General features: G+C 37.0%; 1 protein-coding gene across 4 annotated transcripts in view; it reads right to left on the bottom strand.

Annotated features, from left to right (window-relative positions):
- Positions 1-17,340, bottom strand: part of CACNA2D3 (calcium voltage-gated channel auxiliary subunit alpha2delta 3) — a 1,023,339-nt gene that overhangs the window by 555,884 nt on the left and 450,115 nt on the right. For all 4 annotated transcript variants that reach the window (XM_020970614.2, XM_020970616.2, XM_020970615.2 and 1 more), the window contains exon 9: positions 4,347-4,421. In XM_020970614.2, the coding sequence (XP_020826273.1) occupies positions 4,347-4,421 (75 nt within the window). The remainder of the gene's footprint in view (positions 1-4,346; positions 4,422-17,340) is intronic.

Raw genomic sequence — 17,340 nt, 5'->3', positions numbered from 1 at the left:
TAGTCTTCCTTTAATTGGTTCTCTATGCTATTCTCTGCCATGCCTGTTCTAAGCTCTCTCTTCTCTCCTCAAATGCCCGTCAACCACCCTTCTCCACTCTCTCAGTTGGGGCCTTCACTCCACAGTTTATTGAAAAATTGATGTTACCTACTGAAAATTTCCTATTCTCCCTGCTCCACATTCTACAACCTGTTGACATCAATCCCCATTATCTCCTTTTTTACTCCAGTATCTGAGGTGCCCCTTCTCCTTGCCAAGGACAATCCTTCTCATGTATGATTGATCCCTTCTCCTCTTGTAGATTGGCCTTAATATACTGCTTCTCTATAATCTTCATTTTCTCCCGGCATACCACTTTCTCCCCTTCTGCCTACAAATTCTCCCCATCTTCAGGAAGCCCTGATTAGCCGCTCCCATGTTCATTTGCTACTATCCTATAACTTTTCTCTCTAGCTCAACCAAACTCATTGAAAAAACTCCCATTTATACTTGGTGCCTCCACTTACTCTTCTCTCACTCTTTTTAATTCCCTGTAATCTGGCTTCTTACTTCACTAATCAACTAAAATTGCTTTCTACAAAGTTACCAATGATTTCCTAATTACCATACCTAATAGTATCTTCTCTATCCCCATCCTCTTTAATCCTCCTGTTATACTTAACACTTTTCTGCCTTTTCTTTCTGGATCATTTCTTGTATCTGAGTTTGGGGAGACACTGATTTCCCTCCATTCTTTTTTTAATTAATTAATTAATTTTTAGTTTTCAACATTCGCTTCAATAAGATTTTGAGTTCCAAATTTTCTCCTCATCTCTGCCCTTTCCTCACTCAAGATAGTGTGCAATTTGATATAGGCTGTACATATACATTCATATTTAACCTATTTTAACATTACTCTTGTTCTAAAAAAGAAATAAAACCAATGGGAGTAATCATAAGAGAGAAGAAACACAAAAAAAAAGAGAAAGAAAGAAAATAATATGCTCTATTACTTCCCTATTCTAATTCATACTTTTTTTGCTACTTCTAAAGTAATTTTCATAAAGCCCATGCTTGATTATGCCATTTATCTACTTGGAAACTTTTGGTGGATTCCCATTGTGTAGGACATAAAATAGGAAATATATATATATATATATATAATATAATACATATATATATATATAATACATATGCATATATACATACAAACATATATATGTATACACACATACACATAAAGCGAGGGAGCATAAAAGTTTATATGTAATTTAGGTGTAATATATATATATATATATATATATATATATATATATATATATGTATGCATAGAATAGTATATATAATATTATATATGCATATGATAGTGTATGGATGTATATGCATATGTATATGTATGTATGTATGCATGTACACCCATACATACACACATATGGAAGATCCCTCCCAATATAGGTTGACAATTGTTTTAGCATGTATTTGCTTATTTGCTTGTGGTGTACAAGGATTAAGTGCCTGGCACAAGGTCACACAGTGAGCCAGAGGAAGAGGTAAATCTGAGTCAGAGGCCAACTCACCATCCATTGCACTATGTTCCCTTATCATTAACCTACAAGTCCTTCAGAGGCAATTTTCAATGAGGTGAAATCCCACCTAATTTCTCCCAATACAGGTTTTAAGCTCACATTTGAAAGAGCCAAATGTCCCATTGATGGACACTGTACATAGCTTTGCATGGTGGAGTAATCTTTTTTTTTTTCATTTCTCAGATGCCATCAGTGTACACCTGTCTGAGAGTTTTGGAGGATATCACATTGTTTTTAATGAGAAAAAAAGCTAGAATTGTGCTCCAGGCAGCCAAAAGGAAAATCCCCAAAGAAATCCCATTGTAGGTTTTCATTTTTCTTGCTTTAACCTAGAAAATGAATACAGACAAGCAACTTCCCTGAATAGTTTACTCCTTTCCACAGTATTAGGGTTTGTGTGTGGTTTTCCCCTAAAACTCTAGATTGAATTTTCATTTCCCTGGGTCTGTTCCTCCTCAACTCACTTGCATTAAATTAGATCCTTTTTCCTGACTATTTTACTGGTGTGGAAGTAAGCATAGAACTTCCAACAACCAAGCAAAAACATGACTGAAGACATCCTTTGTCTTATCCAATCCGGTGGGATCTCACTTTGCCAAGCTCCATGGTCCTAAGAAACCCCAACTTCTAAGTTTACTTGGTTTTCTTCTAGGGATTGTGGATTGAAAGTAGCAGGATAGGAAAAATCCCAAAGTAATTGTGATTACAACTTCCAGTGGGTACAATGATGCTACTACATAATAACAGTAGTATGGCATCATTAGTCAAGTGTAGGACTCAGAAAGATTTAGGTTCACAGATGCCACTCTCTGAGTCTCAGTTTCTATATCTTTATAATTGGGATAATTATCTCTGTATCAATGCAATGGAGTGCAACACCCAGGTATGAGCTCGGTCCAATGGTGGAGCCATACAAAATTTTAAAAGATAAAAATGCCCTAGCACCCCACTCCTTTCCTGTTTTTTATCTGTTGCTACCTTTACTATTAGAAAGGACATCCATCCTATGATTTCCCTCATGTAGAATCCTGGATTAACACTACAGTAGTTTCTGACCATGCTACCATGAAAGGAAAGGGTTTTGAGAGATGGGGACCTCCCAACGGGCCAAGTCAGCTTTGCCATTGGGATCTTCTTACTTATCTTGTCACTGCATCCAAAGCTGAGCATAGCAAAGGAAGAAGTGAAACAGATATGGGAACCACGGTGGTTATGTGCAGGAATTTGAAGCATTGCAGGAACAGCTGAATGAGATTTCAGGAAAAGAATGTAGAGAAGCCTGGAAATTTCCATGTCTCAGTCACAGTTATCTAACTGCATTTCAAGAAGTCCCAGGGCAATTAAAACAAATCATTTAAGTCTTATGAATAATGTTCACTTGTCAGTGTTTTTCCTAAGGTAGGGTTCAGGTTCACAGCAGAGATGAGACATTTCCTTCTTTTAGTAATTTTTGAGAACATGATTACAATAGTTTCTGTGAGTATATTCATATGAGATTGACATATTCAGAGAAAAGATCCAGTGAATGTGAGTTTGTAAACTGGCATCCAACTTATAATTGCAGTTGACAAAGAAAGGTAGATCTTCTTACCCCTAGATCTCTATAGAACTTGGGGCCAGCCACTGTATACATAATCTTAGTAGAACTTTGCCAGGGAGAAGTAGGGAGAAGAATTTTCTTCTATATAATTTGAGTGTCTTCTGCTGAGGAGTGGACTTTGAATATCTTCTGATACAATCAGTGGGCTGGTAGCCCATGGGTGGCACCACATGGTGGTCCTGATGTGTACCATATCCAAAGATTGTTAATTATGTGACAAGGTATCAAGCTATGTGAGGATGTCTGCTACGTCAGCAGTATCACTAAGTGTATAAGTAGTACATATCACTTGTCAGCACATGGGTGTCACCCAACTCCACTTCATGTAGTGACTGTGATACTCAAGCGAGCAAAGTTGTGTGAAGGGCTTTACAAGTTTGGAAGTAGAAGGTAATAGGCTGGGATATATTCATCTAGAAGAGAGCATAGAGCCCACCTAAGCCAAAGAAGTCATCAGACAGATGGGGAAACTGAGGCTTTGGGAAGTTTGATGACTTGTCTAGCTGGTCATAGAGTAACAAAATGGATTTGAACCAAGGTCTTCCAAATGCCCAAACAGGGTTCTTTCTACAATACTACCATTCCCTTCTTTACAATGTCCAATGTGTCATAGGTTTGGGTGTTACATTTACCCTTATCTCAGCCCAGATTTTCAATTCAGTCTCTTGAGATATCCAGGAGAGGAAGGGTTTTTGAAAAGGAAAGTCATTGGGAAAATTGTACTTCTTTTATACAAACTGATTTTCAGTTATATTTACTAGAATGCACATTTCATGTATTTCCTAAGGCAAAGAAGACCTCCCTAGCATTCGAAGGGTTCACTTCAACTTGTTTTTCAATAATGGAATAAGACCCACATGTATTTAAAAGCATTAGTTAAAATGTTCTGCTGCAGGGGTGGGGCATGGGGGTGGGGATGTGCGCAATGGAACCTGCAGCCAAAAAAAAAATGAATCAATGTCTTCATTTCAATGACAACATTTCCATTAAATAATTTGAACCAAGCAGTTAAATATCTTATCATAACAGGCAGCAAATATCTTTTGAATAGGCTACAAGTCATTTATTTCTTTTTTTTATTTTAATTAACTAGGATTGAGTTTATTCACAAAGGCTTTTGTAATCAAGTGACATGCATCACTACACTGTCTGATTCCCTCAGCTTCTCTGCCTCTCCTTACCTCTTTGTTGGTCCTGTCTGCCTGGACTAAGGTCCCATTCAAGCATGGCTCAACATAGTGGAGTTCTTCATTATACTGGAAAGGGAAGGAAAAAAAACACAGAGGGAACATTTATTTCATAGCCTTCATAAGAGTGGTTTAATTTGACAATTTAGAATCACATACCCATGCACACACACAGAAGATGAAACAGTAACAGTGCAATCACAACATTCAATTCATTAAAACTGTGTGATATTTCTCTTTGGTTTAAGTAAGTAGTGGTGGTTGCATTTTTTTTTTTACATTGGAAGGGAGGAGTGGTGGAGAGTTATTGATGTGCCAAGATATAGGTGAGTTCAGAATTCACACAGTTAAACTAATCACCCAACAGGGACAACTCTAAATGCATGGAGCTTTAATGAAACTGGTTGACAGCAAACCTCCCAGGTAGGGATCTGGATAGAATTACGGATCCAGAGCTTAGACAGTTCCAGCCCCAGCTCCCTCTGCTTCATTTGAGTAAAACTGACAAACATTCAAGTCAGGCCATGTACTTGGAGGAGGTGATTGTGCTGGGGGTGGGAGAGGGAGCCAGAGAGGGATTTGGAATGATGGAATAATAGAACCTGGTCACCATGATTGCAAAGACATTCTAAAACTGTCAGCTGGAGAAATATTAGCATTTCAAACCCTCCTATACATGGCTCCCATCTGCCTCACTATTGTCTGTCTCCAGGCTTTTGTGTATTCTGTCCCCCTTGTCTACATCACACTTCCTGCTTGCCTCCCTCCACCTCTTAGAATTCCTAGCCTACTTAAAAGAGTAACTCAGATAACACTTGATAAATGAAACCTTTCCTAATTTTCCTTGGTTTTTACAAATTTTTCCCTCCTGAAATTTCTTTATTTTTACTTTCTCCATGTGTGTATTACATCTTTCTAAGTAGAACATAAGCTCTCCAAAGACTGGGACAGTTTTGTAATTAGCGTAACATCTGCATCCCCAGCACAGTCCTTGGCACACAGTAAGCACTTACTAAAGTACTGAATTCAGTTTGTTGAATATGGCGAGGCATTGTGAGCCAACATCCAATGAAATGGCAATGCTCTAATTCTGAGACTTGTGACATCCTTCCTTTCTCTTTCAATTGGAAGAGTATCATGCCTCTTTCAGGAATGTTAATCTTCTCATTCAATGTGGTTTCCCTCAACAAATTGGTGACAAGTTTTTTTTTTAATTATCAACATAGTAGAAATGACATGTACTAAGATGGCCAGACCAAAAAATCTGGAGTAAACAAAAGGTAGTTTTTTTCTAAAAAGCTGTTCTGAATTGTTAACTTAAAATAGTTAATAGGTTATAAGAAGTTTTGAAAAAAGTCCAGTGAGTCCCACTCAAAAAGTACCCACAACCATAGGCACAAGAAGAATTCCATTCCTCTTTCTATACTCCACTCCTCCCACCCAACATTGCATCTGGAAAAGCAGGTTGAGTCCAGATACATGACAACTTACTAAGGCATTTGTATATATCCTACTGGATGCTTGATTAATAACATTTGTCTGGCAAAACAAAGCAAACACATCCTAATAATAGTTTGCTTAACCAGAGGAGAAATCAGCTGTCAGAACATCTTCCTTTATGTCTAACATTTTATTTTTGAAAAATTAAAGTTACAAGAGTTCTACCTTAAGAGATAAGTCAGCTCTCCAGTATTCTTCACTTGAACAAAGACAGGCTTTGCTCCCTCAAAAGGGGGTAAAAGAACAAATAGATAACCAAAAAGCATGAAAAAAATAGAATCTGATAAAAAGAATAGAAATATTTTTTAAAAGAGACAAAGTTCTAGCATGATGATCAAATATCATGAATTCAAAGGATTGAAGATATATTAAGGGGAACTGATATATTAATACCAATTATATCAGAAATGAACCTGGAACTATCACAAGACAGAAAAAGTTGAGCAATAAACATTAAGAAAAATAGGGAACTAGCAGTATTAAAGAAGGCTGAAAGAGATTTGACATCAGCAAAGAAAAAAAAGGAGCAAGACAGTTATGAAAACTCAAAAGGCATGGACTCACAGCTGGAAAATTGAAATAAAAATATGGATTCATTGAGGAATAGAATCATTCCTTTAGAAGACAAAAATACAGAAATGGAAGAAGAAATAGCAAAAATCAGATAAAAAGACAATTTAACTTGAACAAGGGTTGGTACCATTCATAACAATGCTGTTTGAAGTAGAGTACATGACTTGGTTAGGAAATGTAAGATAACCAGCCTCTGGCATAAAGAATGCAAACTAAAGTTTGGCCACCATACTACACCAGTCTCAGGATTATTAACATTAAAGGACAGATTAGACATCAGTAGAACCTGAGAGATGCTAAAAAAGATTCAGTTTTTTTCCAGACAAATTAATATCAACTCCAGAGCTAAAATGGTAAGACAAATAATTTTATAAGAAGCTAAGGAGGTGAGGGGGACTGTCAAAGAACAACAATTCCAATGGCACCATTTTTTTTCACTCAAAAACAAGGGTGGCATATAATGAAAGATCAAGAACATTGGCCTTCATTTTAACTAAGCATAAAACATAAGGCAAAAGTTGAGTGTCTGACAACATATAATTATTATAAGAATTTCTACAGAAAAAACCAAGCTTTTCCTTGTGGAAAGTAATCACTCAACAAATGTTTATTGGGTTAAATAAGTTGTCTTTATAAGTGTTTAGATAGCCAAATGATAACCAGAAGAAAAACTTCAGCAGGTAAATTCTGAGTGGGGTTTGGGAGTGTGTGTACTTGGGTATTTAAAATTATAAATGACTAAATTGTCTCAGTATAAACTGTTGACAAGGAACAACAGTAGAACAGTTGTGGAGTCATTTTAATGAATATCATTATCTAGGTCACCACACTGGGAGAAGGAAGAGACAATGCAGCAAAAGGAAGAGAAGAAAGAACAAAAGGAAAGACACAAGTGAAACCTGCCTAAGATCCAGCATAATAAATGGAAATTAAGCAAAAATAAATCACTAGCAACTTTTTTTGCCCTGAATGATTACTTAGGGATATGATGTGAAGTTACACCTAATAGCAAAATCAAAGAGGTATGATCTAGAGTTCTCTCAAGGTTTCTGGGTACAGCTCCGGAAGTAAGAGTTATAGAAATTATATCAGATAAAGCATAGGAACTACTTTTTTAAAGGAAAAAATTATATAAATTGCAAAATGTTTTAAGAGGAAAAACAATCACTATGGGAGACAGCCACACCTGTTTAACACAGTAGGGTACATCAGGCAGAAGAATAAATTAAAAAATGTTTTTTTTTTCCATTCAATGGAATGCTCACTATCAACTGATTACACACACACACACACACACACACACACATGCACACACACACACACACACTGAAATGGATATTTCATCTCAATGTGGGTATTCCATACAAAATAGAGAAGATTGCCTTCAAAAATGAAAAGACCATACAAAAATTGACAATAATTTAATTTCTAAGAAATTAATAAATAAATGGAGAAAAGTGGGAACATGCATTTATATGGCTTAGCATAAAAACCCCAACATTTTTCAATGGGGAGAGATGATCAAAAGATACTGACCAAAAAAGAGGCTGAAATGATACATGATTTTCTAAATTATGCTCAATCAGCTCATTCTAAAAACTATAAAGACAACAAAATTCATAGCCATGACCTAATAGCTTTTTTAAAAAGATGAATGAAATCCATAAACAGTTACAGTAATCAATGAAAAGATATAAGAAAAATCAAATTACCAAAATCAGTTATGTAAAAGAAAAAACAAAAATGAATGGTGAAGAATTTTTTTCTTAAATAATACACTCATCTACATAGTTCTATATCAGCTGCATGAAATATAAAGCAAATAGACAAATACCTACAAAAATCCCAAATCTTCATATTGCAAAACAAGAAATAGATTTCTATAAAAATCAAAAGAGTAACTGATTCTGCTGTTAACATGTTGTGGTATAGAAATACACAAGAAGCAGATAGGTGTCCAAGCAAATACTATCAAACATTTAAAGGATATTGTACTCCCAATGATAGAGACTTTACTACCTCTGTTTATTCTATAACACAGAAACACTTGTAATCCCCAAATGAGAAAATATTAAGGCAGACAATAAGAAATATAAATCAATATAATTAACAATATTTACCCAAAATCTTAAAATAAATACTGACAAATAGATCATAACATATTGCTCCCAGTATATTCCTTACTCTATTCAGCTTTCGATATCTCCCTGTCTCTTGTTTCTTTCCTGTTGCCTACAAACAGGTCCATGTTTCCTCGATCCTTAAAACACCCTCACTTGATCTGACAGTGTCATCAAAGTACCATACTATATATCTCTTCCTCTTATCAGCTCAATTCCTTGGGAAAGCTGTCTATTCTCCAGACTTCCACTTCCTCTCCTTTTACTGTATTCTAAACCCCCTGAAAATCCAGCTTCTCCACTCATCACTCAACTAAAACAACTGAAACGTCTCCAAAGTGAAGAATGATCTCTTTATTGCCAAATCCATTGCCTTTTCTCAATCCTCATCCTCATTGACCTGTCCATAGTCTTTGGCACCATCTCAAGGTTTTCCCTTCCGAATACTCTCTGTATAGAGGGACCATCATCTCTCAATGCAGCCCAAGATCTCATTACCCTTTTTTTTGTTTGCCACATCACAGAGCTGACTCATATTGACTTTGAAATTCAACAAAAAACCTCAGCTCGATTAAAGACAAACCATGCCTCTCCATCTTATGAAGTTGATTTTTTATACCCAAGTATAAGATTTTGCATTTATCCCCATGCAATTTCATCTAATTAGATTTGACTCAGTGTTCTATCATGTCAAGGTCCCTTTTTTGGATGCTGTTATCTAATGAGTTAGAAGAAGAAACTTTCCCTTATTCTATGTTCTTCAATACTATTGCACTTGGGCCCGAATAACCACTAAAGAATTACCAAGAGGAGAGGGAGATTAATCCACAAAAGAAAAAAAAACATAGCCTTGCAGTGGAACAAAGTGGATAGAAAACTGGAGTCAGGGACATGTAGTCAGCAAGAGGGATGTTCAAACTCCACCTATGGCACAGTTGAGCTCTGTGACTTTGGGCAAATCACTTAATCTTTCTTACCCTCACATTTCACATCTCTCAAATGGGTAAAATAATGCCTGGAGCACCTACAAGTAGAGTTATTATGAGATTCAGAAGAAATAATGAATGCAAAAAGATAGACTAAAATAATAGCAAAAAAAATTAGAATAATTGAAACAATAATACCATAAGATAATACCACAGATCATTTCAGAACAATTCTTAGCTGAACTCCTTGAACCAGTGGAGAAGAATGATGACTACCACCACCATAAACATCATTCATTTTTTGCCAAGACTTAACAATGGTGTGTAAAAATTGAAGAATAACATTTATGACAGATGCTGTCATACAAAATATTCATAATTTCTGAGATGGATCAAATGAAAAAAATTCAAAATATGTAGCTTTAGCAGACATATCAACCCTGTTATCCTGTGTGCTACTGCAGATTCATCAATCTCCAAGTATCTATTAAGTACCTGCTGTATACCAGAAGCTTACAGGTGCTAAAGATATGAGAACAAAGAATGAAACAATCCCAAGACATCCCCAAAACATTTCCAGTGAACCTACAAATATGAACTTATATGCTAACAATTTTATTCAGTTACTAAAAGCAATCATTTAATCTACTGATACCATAGTGGGAAGAACATTAAATATAAAAGGACAGAATATAAGATAATGACTTGTCTTCAAAGTCCAACAAATATAATACCACTACAATGACTAAGCAAAACTTAGTAAAAAGAAGCTTGGGTTAGAATTGTTCTACTCTGGGAAAATTAGAAAGATAAGAAAAGAAAACCCAAACTTTGCATGTCAAAGAACAAGAAACTGATGGGAAGTACTGGAAAGAAAAGAAGGTGATGGCAGAAAAGGGTGATGGCAGAAACTTTATACGCATGAAAAACAGTCTAAGAGGAAAAAATACAATTTAATAGCAAGTGTGAGAAGACATGACGTGACCCCAAAAGACACAATAGATCAAAAACAGTAACTCCCTAAATGTGTTTCAAGATTTCTGGGCATGGTTGCTTGGATTCAGTTAAACAGCTTTATAATTTTATTAGTTCTCATTTTATTAAGTAGCTTCCCAGAAGGAAAATGTGGCATACCAATTATGTAACCAATCAAACCAACCCCAACTTTTCCACCCATATCAAAGGCACCTTCATGATCTTCCACATTAAAAACATTTATTCTATAATCTGAAACACAACTGGACACAATTAGAAGTGCTGAACCAACTCATCCAAAAGGGCAGGGTCACCTCCCCATCTTAGAACCCAAGTCTATTATTTCAAGAAGCGAATCCATCACCGATGGCCTATGGAGAACATGACTGTGAAACCTTGCCTTGATGGTAACAGTAGGGAATCAAAAAGTTCAGGGTCAAACCCACTAATACTGCTCTTCTCTATTCATGTTTGCAAAAACTACAGCTTGGCTGAGACACTGCAACTGATTTAACAATCTCAGCCCAGTTGATATTTTGTCCATTTAATGTGTGACTTACACTTCTGTAAAGTCATTTTTTCCAATTTCCACCCTGGACAGAATTAGCACTCTGGTTTTGATGGTAATATTGTTAATTTAATGCATGGCTTGGAGTTACACTTCAAAGTGAGTCAGAGAAGTAGGCCTTTCTCTTGTTGCTGCCGCAGACATTGCTGTTCACGCACCAATGATCTGACCTTAAATTTTAACTGAGACTGCACAAAATCAGTCTCCTATTTCAACTATTCTTTTGTAATTCAATCATCTAGCCCATCAATTTTAGATAGATTTTGCAATAACCTGCCCATGAAAGCTAAAATGATTTTTAACATTATCTTTTTATGTTTATGCTCCGGAAAGACTTGAATTGCAAGCTTTCCCTCATAATGTGTAGATGCATTGGGGAATGAACTTAGTAAAATATACAAATCAGGCTTAGCAGACAGCATTAAACAAAGTCCTTCTCCAACATTTTAGTCTTTTTTTTTAAATATAGCAATGCAAATGTTGGGCTAATTAGATTTATACAAATGAGAAGAGTTGGTGATCATTGTTTTCCAAGCCAAGACCAAGAATTATATGCCTAACTTCTAGGTGGGACAACTGGAAAGCCATAAGATCATAGGATTGGAGCTGTGAAGGTCAATGAGTCCAATCCCCTAATTTTACCAATGAAGAAAGTGAGGCTGAGAAAAATCAAGTGACTTATTCAAGGTCACACCAGCAGTAATTGGCAGGGATAGTACTTGAATCCAGGCTTTCTGTCTTCAGATCCAGGTTGGTTGCCTAGAATTCTCTCCCTCCCTCGACTTCTTACTTTCTTTGATATCCTTTGAGAATCAGGTGGAATCTCACCTTTTACAGGAGGTCTTTTCCCAGTTTCACCCCTCATTCCCTACAGGAACCATGGTTTTACCTATGAGATCACCTTCCATTTACCTTTGAATATATCTTGTATTTCCGCAGTTATTTTCATATTGTCTCATATGGTCTCCCCCACAATGTAAGTAAAATCTTTGAGGTCAGAGACTATGTTTTTTGCCTTTCTGCACATTCCCCAGTGATAAGAACACTGTCTGGCCTGTAGTAAGTGTGTAATAATAACAACAATATTAATAAAAAGTTGATTGACAGTCAATTTTCACTTTTTGTCTCTGAAGAAGTCTGCTCTTCACTAGCATTTTCACCAAGGAAAGGTTGAGAGAAGACCGGCCCCCTCCCATTCTCTTGGTATCATAGACAGCAGGCTTATGTGACAAAGATTGATTTAATTACATTGGCTAAAGACGGTTTCATTCTTTTGGCACAGGACCCAGACCAGTTTTTAGCAGGAGCCCACACTGTCATGAGGGCAAGTCTTGTTCTAAGGATGTTCAGGTGTTAATTTCATTGAGGTAGGAGTGGGGTGTTGGGGGACAGGTGTCAATAAAGCAAACAAAAGGAAAAGGACAAAAAGTATTTAAATATTTTAGAGATCACGAAAGCCAAACAAAATGTTGCCAATTGGGACATTCGGCTTTCAGGGCTTTGGGGAAGCTCTTTATTTGTGTCTATAATATTTTAATGTGATTTCCACTTAAATCTAATTTCCAGCCTTGACCACACAGTAGAAAAATGGATTTTAATATGCATATAAAAAACTCTCTGGTGAATAAGTCAAATTGCTATTATAATTACTGAAATAATTATAGTGTTACTATTATTTATAAATACTATGGTATAAATAACTATTAATGTCATTTACTTTTATTGCTAAAATTTTTTTTCCCAAAAAAGAATTCACAATGTAATTAGACTTTCCTTCACAGGAGCCTCTGATACTTCAAAGATCCTAGGGGCAGACATGTATAATACATTAAATTTCTTATATGCATAAATACATAAATGCATATTGCGTATGATTATAGCATACCATGTTATATTATATATAATATAGTAATATAATACAATATCATAGTATAGCATATTGCATTATGCTATATTATAGTGTGCCATCATCCTAGATATGCTATGCTATGTGATATGATACAATATGACACAATATGATATGATGATATATGATGTATGATATGAGTCATGTGGCATGGTGGATATGCCACCATAGGGCTACTCTTAGACTTAAGAAGACATGGCCACCAGTCCTCTGATCTTGCTTAGCTATGTGAACCTGGGCAAATTGCTTGATCTCTCAATGTTCTAGGCTACCTTCAATGACTAGGTTATGGTTAAGTTACTGATCTGCATTGGTGGAGGAGATTTTTCTAACCTGATGCAATCCTAGGTGGAGATACACCAAAGGTTTATAAGAACATGTCAATACATTTGTCCATTGCCATCTCTCCCTTAACCTCCCTGGGCCTTAAGTGGCTGGCATAGAAGAACAGTGTAGCAGCTTGAGTCCTAATAGTGCCCCACAGGAGCATAAAACAAAGCCTAGAGAGCTGGAAAAACCCTCAGGCATGGATGGTACTCAGGTGGCTGATGATAACAACTGCCATTTCTGGAGCATTGGATATCAAACACCACATGGTCATGGTCTCATTTGAACCTCACAATATCCTCCTGAGGTACAACTAACATAGTCTCTCATTTTCAGATGAAAAGGTTTAGTGACTCACCCAGGTTCACAAACCTTGGAAGAAGGGTCAATGACTTGTCTACATCCCATACTTTCAAACTCCAAGTCCAGAGCCTATTCAATATTCCTCACTGTTTCTCAAGAAATGGGGCCCACAGTGTTTCAATGATTGGCCCAAGGTCACAGAGGTAGTTCTAGTTCTTTGCAAACCAGGGATCTCAACCGAGGCCCACACTGGGGATTTCATGTGAGGGCCTGGGTCTACAAACCTACTGAAGTGCCACCTTACCATGGCCCTAATGTATTTCTTAATAGGAGTGAACAAAAACACTTCATTTGCTTCTTGCCTATCCTATGACAACAGATAATTCTATTATTAGGCATGGGCTGAACGTGGCTATTTAAATAGCTTAATAATTGTACTTTACATATTTGTACATCTTAATGAACTTAGATTATTTGAATAGATTAGTTTTGATAGTGGGTCAATAAATCTCTCCCTATAAAGACTTCACAATGTAATTAGGCTTTCCTTCAATTGAGCCTCTGATACTTCAGTAATAATTAATTAAAGATTAATAAGAAAGATATTCTAAATTTAATGACCTCTTATCTTTGGAAAGTAGAGTAAATGTTTTAGGGCACAGAGGAACTAATCAGGCAGCATTTGCATATTTCAGTTGAGATTAGCAGGTTGTAATAACTTTCTTTCAATGCTAATACAAAGTTCTAGCTCATTGAAAGTTTACCACCCAAAGAATTGGAAATTGAGAGGATGCCCATCAATTGGGGAATGGCTAAGCAAGTTGTGGTATATGAATGTAATGGAATACTATTGTGCTATAAGAAATGATGAACAGGCTGACTTTAGAAAAACCTGGAAAGACCTATATGGTCTGATATGGAGTGAAGTGAGCAGAACCAAGAGGACTCTGTACACAATAACAGCCACGTTATGCAATGACTAACATTGTTAAACTGAACCCTTCTCAGCACTACAAGGCTCTAAGACATCTCCAGAGGCCTCGGGATGGAAAATGCTGTCCACATCCAAAGAAAGAACTATGGAAGTCAAATCGCTATCACTTATTTTTACCTTCTGTTGAGTTTTGTTTCATATTTCTGATGTTTCCTCCTACTGGTTTTAATTTTTACTTACAACTTCACTAATGTGAAAATCTGTTTAATGGGTATGTAAATGTAAAGCCTATATCAGATTGTGCGCCATCTTGGGGAGGGTGGGGGGGCGCAAGGGGAGAAAAATTTTCAACTCAAAAGCATATGGAAGTGATTGTTGATAAATCAATATAAATTAATAAAATTTAAAAAAAAAGAAAGTTTGCCACCAAAGAAAGAAATGGCTCCTCAAGCAATATAATTTGGTAGCAAGTGATGGTTTGGGGGCCACTGCAGCTAACTATTTTCTTGGAGGGCTCTGCTTTCTCCCTTCTTTCCAGTCCTTCAATGATGCAAAGATATGGAGGTCATGCATGAAATTCTTGCTATTTCCCACATCTTCTTTGCAGCGGTGGGGGACTGGGGGTTAGTGAAAAGGACATGTGGCATCAAACTTTTTTTTCAATACTGGCTTGCTTTGGTGAACTTGTTTCCATTTTAACTGTTGATGTTGTTGTTGCATGAGATGTTGCTCTGTGAGGGGATAAGGAGGGACAAATTGAGAAACAGGAAACATATCAAGAAAGAGGAAGGACGGAAGAAAAGAAAGAAGGGAGGAACGGAGAGAGGGAGGAAGAAAGGAAGGAAAGAAATAAGGAAGGGAGGGAGGGAAGAAGGAAGGTAGGAAGGAAGGAAGGAAGGAAGGAAGGAAGGAAGGAAGGAAGGAAGGAAGGAAGGAAGGAAGAAGGGAAAGAGGGAGGGAGGGAGGAATGAAGGAAGGAGGAAAAGGCAGGAGGGAAGGAAGAAAAGTTGATGTCACTTCTGAGTAAACTCACATTTTGTTCTGTAGCTTAAATTGAATCCCACATGGTCTCTGGCAAAGTCACAGAATGATAGACTTGGAAGGGACCTTAAGGGTCAGGTAGTCCCAATCATACATGACTAAGATATCCTTTCTGTAACCCATGAAGGACTTCTCCAGCCAGTGCAAGAAGAATCCTGCAGGGGAGGAAGCCACCGCCTCCCAGGGCAGCCCTTCTGTCTCTGGCACAGTTTTCATCGTCAGGCAGCATTTCCTGACGTGAAGCCTAAAGAAACTTTTTTTTTAAACAACCTTCACTTGTTGTTCATCCACTCAAGGTGCCTTGTGGGGACAAGCAGAGAAAAACGTTGTGACTCAGTTAAAAAGGAAGAAAGGATTCAGTTCAGTAGAAAAAGCACCAGATTGGGGACCAGAAGACTTGGGTTTAAAGGCCAGCTCTGCTCCTCCTGTGGCACCCTGGGCAGTTGCTCCTCTCCCTGGCTGTTTTTTAGCCTCCTCCTCTGTAAAAGAAGGAACTTAGACTAATGACTTCTGAGCTTGAAATCAATATTTCTGTGAAGTTTCATCCAACTCTCAGACTTTCAAATATAGAAAGGTATTTAATGAAAGCCTTCCATATTCTTCTCCAGAGTAAATGCCTCAGAAATCTCCTTTATTGGATCTTCCTTTTTTTTTTGTTTTTGGAGAATAAAATTCTGATTAAAGCAAGTTAAGGTGTTATGAATTGTTTTGCTTTGGTCAAAGCCAGAATGACACCAGCTGTCCAGATAATTGGAGTTCTCCATCACCACTGGGGCATATATAATGTTCTGGCTGAAAAGTCTGTGGTCTGTTTACTAAATCTCTCAGCCCAAATTCTTCTGGATAGCTGGTATCTCAAAATCTGACAATAATATTATTTCTATTTCTCCCAAACAATATTATTTCTATTTCTCCCTCTATAGACAGCTTTGTCTATATTAGGTCAACAAATAGCTGGTTTGGTGCTCTTCAGAAGGATACCGAACCACCCACTTTAACTAGGCTTCTCCCTTTTGCCATAGTTGTGAGACTTCTCACCCAAAGTACCTGGAGAGTCATATCATTAGAACTTGAAAGAAGAGAAGTTGCCCTTTCTTCCTATTAGGTACTTAGGTTGAAGTGTTCAGTCTTCCTTTCTCTCATCTGGGTGACATTTTCCCACCCTTCACCCACTGACACAGGGCACTAATTATCTCTTACATCGGATTCTTTTTACCTTTTGTTTTCACACTGGAACTCTTTTTCCATTTTTGGTTAAAAAAAAAACACTTTATTTTCCCAAATGTCCTAAAAAGTGAAGAGGTCTGTCTCTGAGCCCTCTTTCTTTTGTTTCTACATGGGAAACCAACGTAAGTATGGAGCATAGATAGTAATCACATGAATAGTGTCAGAAATACAAAGATTACACACTCTTTGTAAGTCACTCAATAGCTGTCATGCTCTCCCTACTTGCTGTAAGTGAGACCTTCTATCCTTTGGCAGGCTTATTGCTACTAACTTTCCTGAAGAACTGCTCTAACCATTGCCCTCAGAAGAACTATCAAGGCCAACAAGCCAATGAGTTATTTAGCCAGATCCTCTCCCTAGATACGAGGTGTTTTTCCTCAATCTCATCCTACATAACATTCCCTCTTTGCCTTATGCGTGAGAACGGAATAAAAAAGAAAATGATTTCCATCATTCTTTCCATGCAGAGTTCAATGATAGGTCATGACTGTGTTCAGGTCTCTCTCTCTCTCTCTCTCTCTCTCTCTCTCTCTCTCTCTCTCTCACACACACACACACACACACACACACATCAATAATAAGTCTAAA

Source organism: Phascolarctos cinereus, unplaced genomic scaffold, assembly GCF_003287225.1.
Source record: "Phascolarctos cinereus isolate Bilbo 61053 unplaced genomic scaffold, phaCin_HiC Scaffold_4;HRSCAF=312, whole genome shotgun sequence".
Classification (NCBI taxonomy): Eukaryota; Metazoa; Chordata; class Mammalia; order Diprotodontia; family Phascolarctidae; genus Phascolarctos; species Phascolarctos cinereus.
Note: the sequence above shows the minus strand (reverse complement) of the source record. Positions and strands in the feature narration are given on the sequence as shown.